At 34.2% G+C, this 15,483-nt stretch overlaps 1 protein-coding gene across 1 annotated transcript in view; it reads left to right on the top strand.

Moving 5' to 3' along the window:
- Positions 1 to 15,483, top strand: part of NEB (nebulin) — a 262,192-nt gene that overhangs the window by 207,166 nt on the left and 39,543 nt on the right. The window contains 3 exon segments of the mRNA XM_053698301.1: positions 1,687 to 1,779; positions 2,476 to 2,568; positions 14,951 to 15,043. Coding sequence (XP_053554276.1) covers positions 1,687 to 1,779; positions 2,476 to 2,568; positions 14,951 to 15,043 — 279 coding nt within the window.

Raw genomic sequence — 15,483 nt, 5'->3', positions numbered from 1 at the left:
AGTCAATTTTACTCAAGAGGTTTGTTAATTATGATCAATTTTACAATGGTAAATGCAAATCATTCAAAATTTTGAAGCAATGAAATTACACATTTTATATGAAATGTTGAAATAAGTTAAAACCATTTCTCCATATCAGCTTAACATTTCCTTGTACAAAAAGCTTCCTTAAATGACAGGACAGCAATATATTCTGAAATCAGTAAGGAATTGTATCTATTTTATAAAACTACTATTATTATAGTTAGCCATTCAATGAAGTGTACACACTAGAAATGTAAAAATAATAAATTGTACCTTGTAGACTGTAAAATACTAAATAATCAGAAGCTTTTTAGTTACATTTTATTATTCATTTTTACACAATTGTCTCAGTAGGTTTTTAACAAATGTCTAATGCATAATATCTATAAACAATACAGACTTCAAATTATCAAATTAATTGTGATAACATGAGACCTCTAAACGAAGCAACATTCATTCACAGCTAAGAAGTGAATTACAGATTTGTATTGAATGATTTCTCTTAAGTCCACTACAAATATTTCTTTGAACAGTAAAACTGTTAATTATTAAATAGATATGCAATCTGGAATAAAAGTTAAAAAATATCAATAAGTACAAAGATTGTGCTGCACATTTAATATTAATATACAAATATTTTATTGTGCTATGTTTGAACCTCCAGTTCCCTTGGAAGGTTGTCACTAAAGGGACATTCAACACTTTGAGATGGTAATATAAAATGATACATTTTATATATAAAAAAACTCTGCAATATACTTTAATTATTAATTTTGTCTCCCTTTCTGTAATTCCGTTCTGAAATTGTAAGCTTTTCAGTTCCTGTTAGAAGTGGAAGTGCAGAACACTGTTATATTCCACACAGTCATTGGCTACACACTAGTGACCTATTTATAACTGTCTCTAATTGGCCACAGCAGAGAAGGTAACCTAAGTTACAACATGGCAGCTCTCATTGTTTTATAGACACTAAAACTTTATACTTATTTTGTCAATATTTAAACAGCTAATGAAACTTTTAAAAATACATCTACATGTTATAATCAGACTAATCTTTTCTTTGAATGTATCATTTTATCTAGCATTTATTTAGTGTTTAATGTCCCTTTAAAATATAGTTACCAATATACAATGGCTCTTAAAGTACACTGCTTACTCTCTTATTTATTCTTAATTCAGTCACTCCCAATATTATCTGCCTGCAATTTCCAAATATGGTTTTAATTTACTTTATTATATCCTGATATCGATGTCAAGCTAACAAGCCTATACATCAAATAGGTACAAATCATTGATTTCTGAGTTTAGTAAACTATTACTTTTAAGAACCATTAAAAAATATTAGGTTTTCTAAATTATATGATGTAGGAAATGTGTGTTTATTTTATTCTTTGTAATAAACCATTCTAAATAAAAAAAAAATCTTGACCAACCACACATGTGGGTAGTGCCATAGACAAACTAAAAGAGAAATATTTTACAGGTGAACTTCACCTATTAAGTGACATTAGATGGGTGCAATAGTGAATTTGCTACTACATTAAAATAAGAATATAATAAGCCATTCTAAAATGATGGAGGTTTTATGTATCGCAGTATATAGATGTATTAGATTACACTAATATATTGTATACAGAGCGTGACGGTATCTTGTATCTTTAGGTTATGTACAAAGAACATTTGGGGCAAGGAACCCCAACATCAGTGACTCCAGAGATTGAGAGGGTCAAACGCAACCAAGAAAACATTAGCATGGTATTTTCATTTATGAAAGCTGGGTATAAAACCCCTAACAATACCTGCTCTTGATCTATAGCACCATAACACATATTTACCTTTTTTGAGTGTTCACCCTGTCGCTAGTTTATTTCATGTTTAATGTGCTTATCCCCTGTAGATATTACAATAATAATATTAACAAAAGTTATATTTTCTGCAAAGATATAAAATATTACACTAAAACTTATAACTAAGACTTAGTAAAATCTCTTTCCAATACAGTATTGGCTGGATATTTAATCTGTTACTCACCAATCACAATGCCTTCCCAGACTAATATACAATGCCTTTCATATGTATGTTATGATAATAATAATATGTCTGTTACTGTTTTTGTAGCTATGGCAAAGTATGCAGCATTTTTTAAATACAAATAAATATATTTTCTTTCATGATTTAGATAGAGCACCAGTGCTAACATTTTACATAATAGTGCCCCCCCCCCCCGTGCTTATATTATATTCACTGCTAAAAAGAGCTAAAAGAAATGATAGTTACTATATGTATTTGTAAAGCACATTGCAGGGAGTAAAAGGGCAGGAATGTTACTTATACTTAATTGATACACAAACTTATCATGTGATCTGTTTGTATTCTTTTTTTATTTTTATCCAGTCTTTATTTTCCTCTGTATTTTTCACTGTTATGTGGGGTACTTTTTTGTACCTTCAGGTACAGTACAAAGAAAATATGGGAATAGCAACGCCGGTACCTGTAACTCCAGAGATGGAGAGAGTCAAACGCAACCAAGAAAATATTAGCTCGGTATTTATCATTACCTAAAAAGTGCCCTCTAACATTGGATTAAAACTCTTAAGTATAACCCTTTAAATACTGGTCACAATGTAGTGTGTTAATCATCTAAAAATAAATATTAAATTCAATTATCACTAACTGATAACAGTTAATAAAAATAAATTTCAATGAAAATAGTAAATATTTAAAACATCTAATATTTTACATTTAATTTAGGATTTGTAAGCATGTCTCTAATGTGTTTTTAATTCATTACATTTTAGAAATTGTTATATGACATAACATTTTGCTGTTGATTTACAAATTAGATCAGAGTGTTAACATCTCTAATATTAAGCACTGAATATATTTAAAATTGTTTTTAAAAAAGATAATTAAGTTATGTAGTTTATATGTTTATGGTTATATGTTTTTTGCTACTCAAGCAAGTGATGCAAGCGATTGTTCAGTTCAAGGGACAAATAGATTGATACTAAATCACAAATGTTTCATCTTGACTTTGGATTTAAACATTTCTCTATATCTAAATATTCTTTAAGCAATAGATTATCAATAGATTCAGCAATAGAGTGAGAAATTTGAGATCTCACAACCCACTGACAGGATACAACATATATATACTAAAAATGTGCTATATTCATAGCCTTAACAATTGTTTTATATATACTGTATATATATATATATATATATATATATATATATATATATATATATATATATATATATATATATATATACACACATTTAAGCAACCAACACTTCCAAGTTATTGGAAAGAAAAATAAATTTTTCCAAGTATATTTTGTTACTCAGTTATAGTGTTCATTTAATAAAGGGAGATACAATTTTGATAATATTTAAAACATGTAGGTTATTTAGAAAGATGATGATAATATGAGATACACAGTGTGACTATAAGACAGATGTACTTATGTTGTAAAAAATCAGAAAACCCCCATATATTATACAGTATCTTATCCTATCTATTTATCAGTATGTTTGCTACTTAAAGGGACAGTCTAGTCCAAAATAAACTTTCATGATTCAGATAGGGCATGTAATTTAAACAATTTTCCAATTTACTTTTATCACCAATTTTGCTTTGTTCTTTTGGTATTCTTAATTGAAAGCTTAACCTAGGAGGTTCATATGCTAATTTCTTAGACCTTGAAGGCCATCTCTTTTCAGAATGCATTTTAACAGCTAGAGGGTGTTAGTTCATTTGTTTCATATAGTTAACACTGTGCTCATGCACGTGAAGTTATCTGGGAGCAGGCACTGATTCGCTAAACTGCAAGTCTGTCAAAAGAACTGAAATAAAGGGGCAGTTTGCAGAGGCTTAGATAGAAGATAATCACAGAGGTTAAAAGTATATTAATATAACTGTGTTGGTTATGCAAAACTGGGGAATGGGTAATAAAGGGATTATCTATCTTTTAAAACAATAAAAATTCTGGTGTAGACTGTCCCTTTAAAGAGGAACAATTCTAATAAAAGATCCAAGTACTTATGGGTCCATATGCATAAATTAAAGAAATGAAGGGCCAGATAAAATACTTTGGAGAGCGACATTGTAGCCCCAGGCTTTGCATTGGACAAGCCTGATCTAGTTGTAGAATCCCAGCAACAGATGGGCATGCAATCCATAATTGTTAATACTCATTCTAATACTTAGAAAAAGAAATAAAATCAGCATCAGTATTATTTATTCTAAAATACTATATGTTATAGTTTTATATAATGGAACACGCAATTTGATTTGATGCGGTTAGTGCATAGTATTGTGTGAGATCTACAGCAAAGCTTTGTCCCTTTTATGAGTGTCTACAGTATTAGAGATACATCATAGTTTTGCACTCATTAAATTAATAAAATAACAAAAGAAACATTTTCTTTATAAAATATGTATTTTGTGAACTTCATCATCCCTTTTGATGCAGTCTGATACAGCGACAGTGAGTTGCTTTGAAATCAGTTGCATCCTTCTGTGGCAAATATCGGGTTAATTGAGGTTCTATAGAGGAACATTTAGAGTAAATAAATATCTTGCTAAGTATTCTGTATTAGATTATGTATATACTAAAATACTGTTTAAACTTTCCAATTTACTTCTATTAACAATTGTGCTTAATTCTCTTGGTATCCTTTATAGAAGGAGCAGCAATGCACTACTGGGAGTTAGCTGAACACATTGGTGAGCCAATAACAAGAGGCATATTTGTGCAGCCACCAATCAGCAGCTAGCTCCCACCTCCTGAGCCTATCTAGATTTGCTTTCCACAAAGGATACCAAGAAAACTAAAAGCAAATGAAATAATAGAAGTAAATTGGAAAGTTGTTTAAACTTGTATGCACTATTTTAACCATGAAATAAAAAATTTGGGTTTCATGTCCCTTTAAGGTAATCAGCTGCATACTATGGTGATTAGTGTCCCCTCATTTGAAAGTGGAAATCTCCCTTTTCAAATAAGGTGTCACAAACAAGGGGAGATTCTGGCTTTTTTTAAAGCTGATGCTGCAGGTTACTGCCAATTTTATGGTTATCACCTGCATTTTACAGGGGCATCAGACCGCTAATTTGTCAGGGCTGGAGACTGCCTGGGTTCCATTTACATACTTTCAATAGTGCGATTGGTTTAGGATGATTTAACTCCCCAACACTTAGGGCTAGATTTATCAACGCTGAGGCGTACAGGGGCGCGTATACGCGCCCCTGTACGCCTCAGCTTGCCTTTGGCGGGGCGAAATTACCCGCAGGTAATTAACAATGCACACAAGCGCAATTTTGCATTCGCGTGCAATTACGCCCACTGCCCGCGCACAGCCAATCACTGCCCGCGCACAGCCAATCACGTGCGGGCAGGAGCGTCAATTTCCTCGGTCGGACTCTACCGAGGAGATTTAATTTTGTCACAATAGAGGTGGCGAAGATGTTAGGGAAGCAGCGGTCTGGTGACCGCTGCTTGATAAATCGCGGCGAGCAAGTTCTTGTGAGAACTTGCTGCCGCAGGGGCTTGATAAATCTAGCCCTTAAGGTGGAGGAGAGGCTAAGTAGGTGCGGTCTTAAGACTGCAGCTATTTAACTAGCGTTTCAGGACTGCTCACGCGAGTCTGAAGCAGCATAATAAATTGGGTTCCATCAAATCCCACAACTTTAGCAACAAGGAAATCCTTGCAGATTCAGGTATTTCCTTTTTACCTCTGATGTCATTACACATATGTTATGATGTCAAGGGATGTTGTGACTAAAGCCAGAGATGGACACTCTAGTCTCCTTTCCCTATAGCAGTGTAGGTGGGTACCAGGATCTGCCTTGGAAGGGGGACACGTTGCCATCCTCCTCACTAAGCGAATGGTTAATAGGAAAGGGCTGCAGCAACTAAAATGGTCAAGTTCTGAGGTATGACAGGTGAATGTAATGTAATATAAAAGTCCCATAAACTGTGATACATGGACATCTACCCTAGAGGTAGAAATAACACCAGACACAGTAAAACGTAGCATAGAGAAGGTGAGAGGGGCGACTCTATCGACGACAAATCGAGAATCACATGCTAAATTGTTACAAAACGCATACATATCCACCAAAATCTACAAAAAGTGGAGACCAGACTCAGAGGGACAATGCCCGAAGTGCAGGGCACCGGATGCAGACTTGCTGCACGTCCTGTGGAACTGCCCAAAAATAAATAGATTCTGGAAAATGATATCCTTCTGGATAAAAAACACTTTTCACATAACTTTAGAACTCTCTCCAGAATTAATAGTTTTTTTAGACTCCCCGACACTACCCTCTGACAGCATTAGAAAATGGACTATTAACATTATTCTTCAAGCCAGGAGACTTATCTTTAAGGGATGGTTGGGCACTAAGGCCCCTACGATACCACAACTTAAAACAAGTGTGAAGAAACAATTGCTCGGGGAGGCAGCGGATGTTTTGGGAGACGTGCAGAATAGAACGAGACCTTTTATGAAAAAATGGGAAACATACATTCACACTCTGGATATCCCCACACAAACTCAGATATTGTTACCCCTTAAAAATTCAGAATTTTTACTAGAAGAGAGGTTCAGAGGTAAATGGGACTTCTTATATGCTGATAGAAAAGACAAAACACACGTAGATAATAGACAACCACTACACCTTGACACCTGATCTGTGGTTGCTATTGGAAGAGGGAGAGAGGAGGTAAAACTGTCTGTGACTAAGAGAGGGAGGTGGGAAGAGAGGGGGAAAGAAATAATATATTGAAAAAGAAGGTATTGCCTGAATAGACTCAGAATTGTATATAGTTCATGGATAAAGCCCCATACTTGATCTATAAATGTACTAGAATCATTGCTTTGCAAACGAAACCAATATGAATCTGTATAATACCCATGAAAATGTAACCATTGAAATATCTGGATGAGATTGTTTATTTGTTCATGGCAACCTTTAAATGAGAAATAAAGTTTGAAAAAAAAAAAAAAAAGTCCCATAAACTACTTATCTTAGAGCAGTTCAGGAAGGGGCCATGCTTTGATTAGTGCAATTTAGTCAGCACTATGTTAAACAGCATGAAACAGCAATATTGTCTACCACATGTTTGTGGGGAGAAATCTTTTGTATGCAGAGTTCCTGCTACTCCGAATCAGTACAACTACCTCACACTCACCAGAATCACTAATAGAAAGGTTCGTTTAGTATATTCTGCATTCTTATAGAGCACACACAGTTTGATAGAAAGCCAAAAGCAATACTTTAACAGTGGAAATATATTAGTGCACAATTTAAAAGAAAAACACAGTTTATGGTATATGAGACATAATTTAAGAGTTGTGCTTTTAAAATCAAGTTTAGAGTATGACTATCCATATATAAAGTTGCTCAGTTAAACATATTCCTTATTTCTCTGCAATTGCACAGATAAAAAGGGTATAACATTTTCTCCTGTAATTAAAGAGAAAGGTAATGCAGAGAAATAAAAATGTAAATATTTTGGAAAACAGAAATAAATAGTGAAACATCTTTCATATAAGATTTTGTAGGACATTGGACTTACCGTTAAAAAGATATGCTTAATGCCTGTTCCTGGTAGATAGTTGTAATTGCAATATTTCTTCCATGTAATTAGCAAGAGTCCATGAGCTAGTGACGTATGGGATATACATTCCTACCAGGAGGGGCAAAGTTTCCCAAACCTTAAAATGCCTACAAATACACCCCTCACCACACCCACAATTCAGTTTTACAAACTTTGCCTCCCATGGAGGTGGTGAAGTAAGTTTGTGCTAGATTCTATGTTGATATGCGCTTCGCAGCAGGCTGAAGCCCGGTTTTCCTCTCAGAGTGCAGTGAATGTCAGAGGGATGTGAAGAGAGTATTGCCTATTTGAAAACAATGGTCTTCCTCTAGGGGATCTATTTCATAGGTTCTCTGTTATCAGTTGTAGAGATTTCTTCTCCTACCTCCCTTTTCAGATCGACGATATACTCTTATATGCCATTACCTCTACTGATTCTCGTTTCAGTACTGGTTTGGCTTTCTACTACATGTAGATGAGTGTCCTGGGGTAAGTAAGTCTTATTTTTTGTGACACTCTAAGCTATGGTTGGGCACTTTATATGTAAAGCTCTAAATATATGTTTTAAACTTATATTTGCCATGATTCAGGATAATCAGTATTCCTTCATTCAGACTGTCAGTTTCATTATTTGGGATAATGCATATGAATAAATATTTTTTTCTTACCTTGAAAATTTTCAATTGACTATTTTTTCCCTGCGGGCTGTTAGGCTCTAGGGGGCAGAAAATGCTTCGTTTTATTGCGTTATTCTTGGCGCAAACTTTTTTGGCGCAAAATTTTGTCATTTCCGGCGTTGTAGTTGACGCCGGAAGTTGTTTGTAATGACATCATTTTTTTGACGCATGTGTATTCAGACATTTTTTTGCGCCAAAAAATGTGGGCGTCGGTTTCGACGTCAGAGGATGTGGCGTCATACTTGGCGCCAAAAAATATGGGTGTTGTACTTAGCGTCAATAATGTGGGCGTCATACTTGGCGCCAAAAATGTGGGCGTCATACTTTTTTCTCACATTTAAGTCTCACTTTTTTGTTGCTTCTGGATGCTAGAGGCTTGTTTATTTTGCATTTTTTCCCATTCCTGAAACTGTCATTTAAGGAATTTGATAATTTTGCTTTATATGTTGTTTTTTTCTATTACATATTGCAAGATATTCAAAACACTGTTCCTGTATCAAGAAATGCTGAGGGATACCTGTTGACTGATATCAGTCCTACCAAAGCTAAGTTCATTTATTTTAATGTTATGAATGTTTATCTTTAGCTATGGTTTGTAATAAGTTATCATGATAAACTTTTACATGCAGAATCCATTAGTATTTATGCTTTATATATTTCTATTCTTTTTATATCTTAAGTACAAGATATACTTAGAAATTTATAAGAATATTTTTCTGATTCTATTTTAAAGGCTTTGTCTGACGTCCCGCCTTCTAATAAAATTTTTAGGTCTTTTTCAAACTTCTTTTTTAGTTGATGAAGTTTCAAATGACCAACAACATAATGAATTATCCTTCTCTGATGGTGCTTTTTTTCTCATTCAGAATTTTTCTTCATCAGATATTGACACTAACAAATCTACTTTTTTATTCTTTAATAGAGTACATTTGTTCCTTGTTCAAAAGGTGTTGATTATTTTGGATATTGAAATATCTAGTTCTTTTGATTTTAAAGACTAGCTAACATTTAAATTCTGCTTATTTATCTTCTGTGGTTTCTTCAGAGGTTTTTTTCCAGTTCCTGATACTAGGGAATGGAATAGGCTGAAAATTTTCTTTTAGTCCTTCTTTAAGGTTTTTAAATTGTATTCTTTGCCGGCAGTTAGTTTTCAGTTTTGAGGAAAGATTCCCCAAGTTAATGGGGTTATCCCTACTCCTGCAAAATATACTATTATTTTTATAGCAAATAGTATTTATTTTTTTCCTTCAGATGGTCGTATCTCATTTAAGGAAAATTATTTTCAGGTACTTTTCTTAGACCTGTAATTTATTTGGCTGAGGTTGCAATTGCTGCATCTTTCTGGTTGGATATTTTAAGATCAAGTATCGGATTATGATTTGTTTAGCATTGTTAAAAGGACAAAATCTTCTACTTTTTGAAGTTCAGACTAAGTGCTATTGCATTGTCTTGTTATCTTGCATTTGTTGATTATGCAAGTCCAGTGTGTTGTCTGATCCTTTAACTTGATTAACATGCTAATAATTTAATTTGTGTTGTCTTTTTATTAAATATTTTCGCAAATGAGGTTTAATCTATGTCTTTAGCTATTTTAGCTAGAAGAACTTTGTGATTTCAATTTTGGAATGCTAATTTGATTTCTAAAATCCATATTTCTTTTTTTCCAAGATATTCAATTATTTGGTTCATAATTGGATTCAATTATTTAATTGTTACTCTGGGCTTCAAGATTGAGTTCTAAGACTAAAACTTTAAGCTTATATTAGTTTTCTGTTCTAACTAAGGAACGGAATCCTGAATTCTTCCCCAAGTAACATGTTTATAATTGGAAGTTTTTTTCTTCATTCAATTAAGCCTTTTAAAAGTTCAAAGTCAGCTCCCTAAATTTGCATGTAGGTGCGATTCTTATTCCAGCTTGGCTGGTAAGGGGCAGGTTAAGACTTTTTTGAAATTTGTTTGGTTCTATTCGGTCCAAACTTCTTAACTTTGGGTACAGAATAAGTTTCAGAGTAAAACCGTCTGTGAGAAGTCTTTTTTCTCTATCATATTCCAGCTATTCCAGTAAGACTAACACTTTCCTGAAGTGTGTCTCAGACCTGGAGTTTTCTGGGGTATTTTTTCCAGTTTCATTTTAGGAACTGGGTTTTGGGGTTTTATTCAAGACTATTAATTGTTCCATAGATAGAAAATCTTTTTGAACTGTCATATGTGTGTACCATCTTTTAGAATGGTGTTTATATGGTCTTTTCCGCCTTTTTGGTCAGTGATGGCATTATTTGTCTACAATAGATACAATAGATGCATATCTTCATTTTCTGTTTTCATTCAGATTATTTTTATTTTCTGAGATTCTCTTTTTTTGACAAGCATTACCAATTTGTTGCTTTTCCTTCTGGTCTAGTGACAGCTCTAAGAATCTTTTCAAGGTTCTCAGTGTTCCTTATTTGGACGGTACCGGGGTACTGGCTCAGTCTTTTCGTTCTGCGGAATCTCATACGATTCAACTTTGTTGTTTCTTCAAGACATGGTTAGAGGATCTTTTTATCAAAAGTTCCTTGTTTCCTCACACAAGGGTCACCTTTTTTAGGTTTCCAGATAGATTGTGTCAATGTTTTTGTCTCTAACAGACAAGTGACAAGTTTATTGGGTTCCGTTTGTCGGAACCTTCAGTCTCTATTATTTCCTTCAAGTTGCTATATATGCATGGAAGTTTTAGGTTTCATGGCTGCAGCATTGGATTCGATTCCCTTTGCTCATTTCATAGGAAACCTTTCCAGTTTTTTATGCTGAATAATGGTGCAGGGATTCTATGATTTCACTTTTTATATCTTTGAATCCTAATATTTAACTATTTTTGTTTCGGTGATTAAGATCACCATCATTTAGTTCTACAGGTCTCTTCGGTTCTTTTAACCTGGACCATGATCTCTACAGATGCGAGTCTTTTAGGTTGGGAGACTTTCTGAGGATCTCTGTCAGCACAAGGGGTTTGGAAATCTCAGGAGGCGAGATTACCATTTGATATTTTGGAACTCTGTGCATTCTCAGAGTTCTTCAGTTTGGTTTCTTTTTGAAGAAGAGACGTTTTTTCAGACAGACAATGTCACAACTGTGGCGTATGTCAATCATCAGGGTGGGACTATCAGTCTTTAGGCTGTGACAGAAGTATCTCGGATATTTGCTTGGGCTAAATCCAGCTCCTATCTAATTTCTGTGGTATTTTTCCCAGGTATAGACAATTGGGAAGCGGATTATCTTTGTTAATCAAGCTTTACATCCGGGAGAATGGTCTCTTTACCCAGATATGTTTTTTCAATTTTTTTCAGATGTAAGGGCTTCCAGAAATAGATCTGATGGCATCTCATCTAAGCAAGGAACTTCCCAGGGGCCTATTCAGGTCCTGGGATCCTCAGGCGGAAGTAGTGTATGCATTAACACTTCTTTGGAATTATCAATCTGTATATATTTTTTCATCTCTGATTCTTCTTTTTAAAGTGATTTTTCTAAATCATCAGAGAGCAATCTTTGGTGTGGCAGGTGGCTCCAGCATGGCCACACAGGTTTTGGTATATGGTTCTTGTTCGGATGTCCAGTTTCCAATCTTTGTTACTTCCATTAAGGCCAGACCTTATATCTTAACATTCGTTTTTTTTCATCAGGAATTCAAATTATTAATTTGATGGTATGAAAATTTAATGCTTAGTACTTAGTCATAGAAGTTTCTCTGACTCAGTGATTAATACTATGTTGCAGGCTCGTAAATCTGTGTCTAGTAGGATTTATTATCGAGTTTGGAAGATTTACATCTCATGATGCTCTTCTTATGAATTTTCTTGGCATTCTTTTAGAATTCCTAGGATTTTATAGTTCTTCATAAGGTTTTGTCTGCATGTTCCTTGAAAGAACAAATCTCTGCTTTTTCTGTGCTGTTTCACAGTAAGAATTGCTAAATCTTTCTGATATTCATTGTTTTGTTCAGGCTTTGGTTCATATCAAGCCTGTCATTAAGCCAATTTCTCCTCCTTGGAGTCTTATTTTGGTTCTGAAGGCTTTACAGGCTCTTCTGTTTGAGCATATGCTTTCTTTGGACATTAATTACTTTCATGGAAAGTATTGTTCTTTTTAGACATCTCTTCAGCTAGAACAGTTTTTGAATTTTCTGTTCTTTCTTGTAAATCTCCTTTTTCTGATTTTTCATCAGGATAAGGTGGTTTTTGCTGTCCTCATTTCAATTTTTACCTAAAGTTGTGAATTCTAACAACATTAGTAGAGGGATTATTGTCCTTTCCTTGTGTCCTAATCCTAAGAATTCTTTGGTAAGATTCTTACATTCTTTGGATGTGGTAAGAGTTTTGAAATATTATGTTGAAGCTACTCAGATTTCAGACAGACTTCTAGTCTATTTGTTATCTTTTCTGGTTTTAGGAAGGTCAGAAGGCTTCTGACTTTTCTTTGGCTTCTTGGTTAAAGCTTTTGATTCATCATGCTTATTTGGAGTCGGGTTAATCCCCGCCTCTGAGGATTACGGCTCATTTTACTAGGTCAATTTCTATTTCCTGGACTTTTAAGAATGAAGCTTCTGTTGTTCAGATTTGCAAAGCAATGACTTGGTCTTCTTTGCATATTTTTACTAAATTCTACCATTTTTATGTTTTTTCTTCTTCAGAAGCAGTTTTTGGTAGAATAGTACTTCAGGCAGCTGTTTCAGTTTGATTCTTCTGCTTATATTTCAGTTTTTTTCATTATAAAAATTGAAACTTTTGATTGGGTAGTGGATTAATTTTTTCAGCGGAATTGGCTGTCTTTATTTTATCCCTCCCTCTCTAGTGACTCTTGCGTGGAAGTTCCACATCTTGGGTATCTGCTATCCCATACGTCACTAGCTCATGGACTCTTGCTAATTACATGAAAGAAAACATAATTTATGTAAGAACTTACCTGATAAATTCATTTCTTTCATATTAGCAAGAGTCCATGAGGCCCACCCTTTTTGTGGTGGTTATGATTTTTTTGTATAAAGCACAATTATTCCAATTCCTTATTTTTGATGCTTTCGCTCCTTTCTTATCACCCCACTTCTTGGCTATTCATTAAACTGAATTGTGGGTGTGGTGAGGGGTGTATTTATAGGCATTTTAAGGTTTGGGAAACTTTGCCCCTCCTGGTAGGAATGTATATCCCATACGTCACTAGCTCATGGACTCTTGCTAATATGAAAGAAATGAATTTATCATTTAAGTTCTTACATAAATTATGTTTTTTTTGCTTTCCAATTCCTTTTCATGTGGCCACTTAGTCACTTAGCAACCTGTCCGTCTATAGGACAGGCTATTCTTTCACGTTCAAGAATCCAGTGATACATACAATCAGAAGCAGCACCTTCTGACACATTGAACAGAGCAGAACTCACTCCACTCTGTGTGTTGCTAAGAGAGCAGACTACTGTTCCCAACTGGGATGGTGGTACGGCTTCTTGCGTTCTATATGTGTGGCCAGTACACTAAGCATCTAAGTGTCCAGTGGGGTTAAAGGAATAGCATAATGAAATCCGACTCCCCCTTATGGCCAGATTTAAGAAAATAAGGCTAACAGGGGCAAACATCTTGTCCACCCGGCTTCACATCTAGTGGGCAGCAATAAGCCTCCTGCATTTACCATTGCACACTACGGCTAGTAGCGCATGCAAGGGCCGTCAACCTCCCCGACTGGAAAAGCCTTGGTGGATTGACGTACACCACATAACAGGTGGAGAAGTGGTCTCATGACCACTGCTTCTTAAATCTTGGGTACAGGTTCGCTTATGCGAACCTGCAGCCGACAGTGCTCAGACCTCTTGATAAATGGAGCTTAATGTGTTCCCAATGATTCTACTTGAGTGTATTAAATTGATTACAAATAGTTAACTTACCTTTGTCATTTGAAATGGCTGCCAGTTTAAAACATCAAAAATACTGAAAATATGATTACAGTCTGTTTGTGGAACACAGCACTCACTTAGCCCATGTAATAAAGTCACCGGTGTGCACTTCAAAAATCACTTATACACAAAAATCCTATCTGGAAGGCACTCTCCATTATCAATAATAACTTTATTCAAGTTAACGTTTTCGGGGTCGCCCCCGTCCTCAGATGGGATTTTTGTATGTATATATATATATATATATATATATATATATAAAAATGATATATATATATATAATTATATATAGGTATAGATATATATAAGAATATCTATTTAAAATATACATACTCTATACTCCCGTGATAAACCCCTTATCACTGAGGCAAAAACATATTTGCTCCACACGTAATCTGACCCATTATGGGGAAACAAAATTTACACTACAATGTTTCTTTAAAATACAAATAAATGTTTAGCTTTCAGCTATCTAGCAGGTACAGGCAGTACGGATATATTGCAATTAATAACCTTGAAGAAAAATGTTCAACTTTAGTGCCCTTTTAAGTAATACGTTGATATAATAAGCTTGTTGTAATTATATAAAAATATATACTAGATAGGGTTGCAGAGGGCAGGTAAAAAACAGAATGAAAATGGACAAAAGTCAAATGTTTCAAATTTATGTCAACTTGATTTATAAAATAAAAGTATAACATCAATTTTGTGTTATTCTGGACCTTCAGGTGTTATACAAAGAACATTTTGGAGTGGGGACCTCTACACCCGTCACTCCTGAGATGGAGAGAGTAAAACGCAACCAAGAGAATATTAGCTCGGTATTTTATATTTACAGAAAAATAACATTCTTATAGCCATTCTCACTTCTTTTAACTGCAACCATCCTTCATAATTCATTTTCTTGGCCTAATACTCTATCTTGTTTGCTGTATACCAGCTTTTATTTTAAAATAATTTATTAAGAGTGATTTTAAATGTATAATTATTAATACATTTATATGCACAGTTTGCCATTTTATTCTGACCTTAATAATATGATTTGATTTATTTGCCTCATTACTATTATCTAATTGTAATTATCTTTTTCATCATCTAATTAATTTTATAACAATACCATAGCCTACCTATCATTATGCTTAAGGTCAGTGGTTTACTGTTACCTCCATAGCTGTCAAACATAGAGAGACTAGTACTATAAAATGTATATACTGTATATATGTACTATATATAGATAGATAGATAGATAGATAGATAGATA

The sequence above is a fragment of the Bombina bombina genome, chromosome 1, assembly GCF_027579735.1.
Source record: "Bombina bombina isolate aBomBom1 chromosome 1, aBomBom1.pri, whole genome shotgun sequence".
NCBI classification, from domain to species: Eukaryota; Metazoa; Chordata; class Amphibia; order Anura; family Bombinatoridae; genus Bombina; species Bombina bombina.
This window is presented reverse-complemented; position numbering and strand designations above follow the sequence as displayed.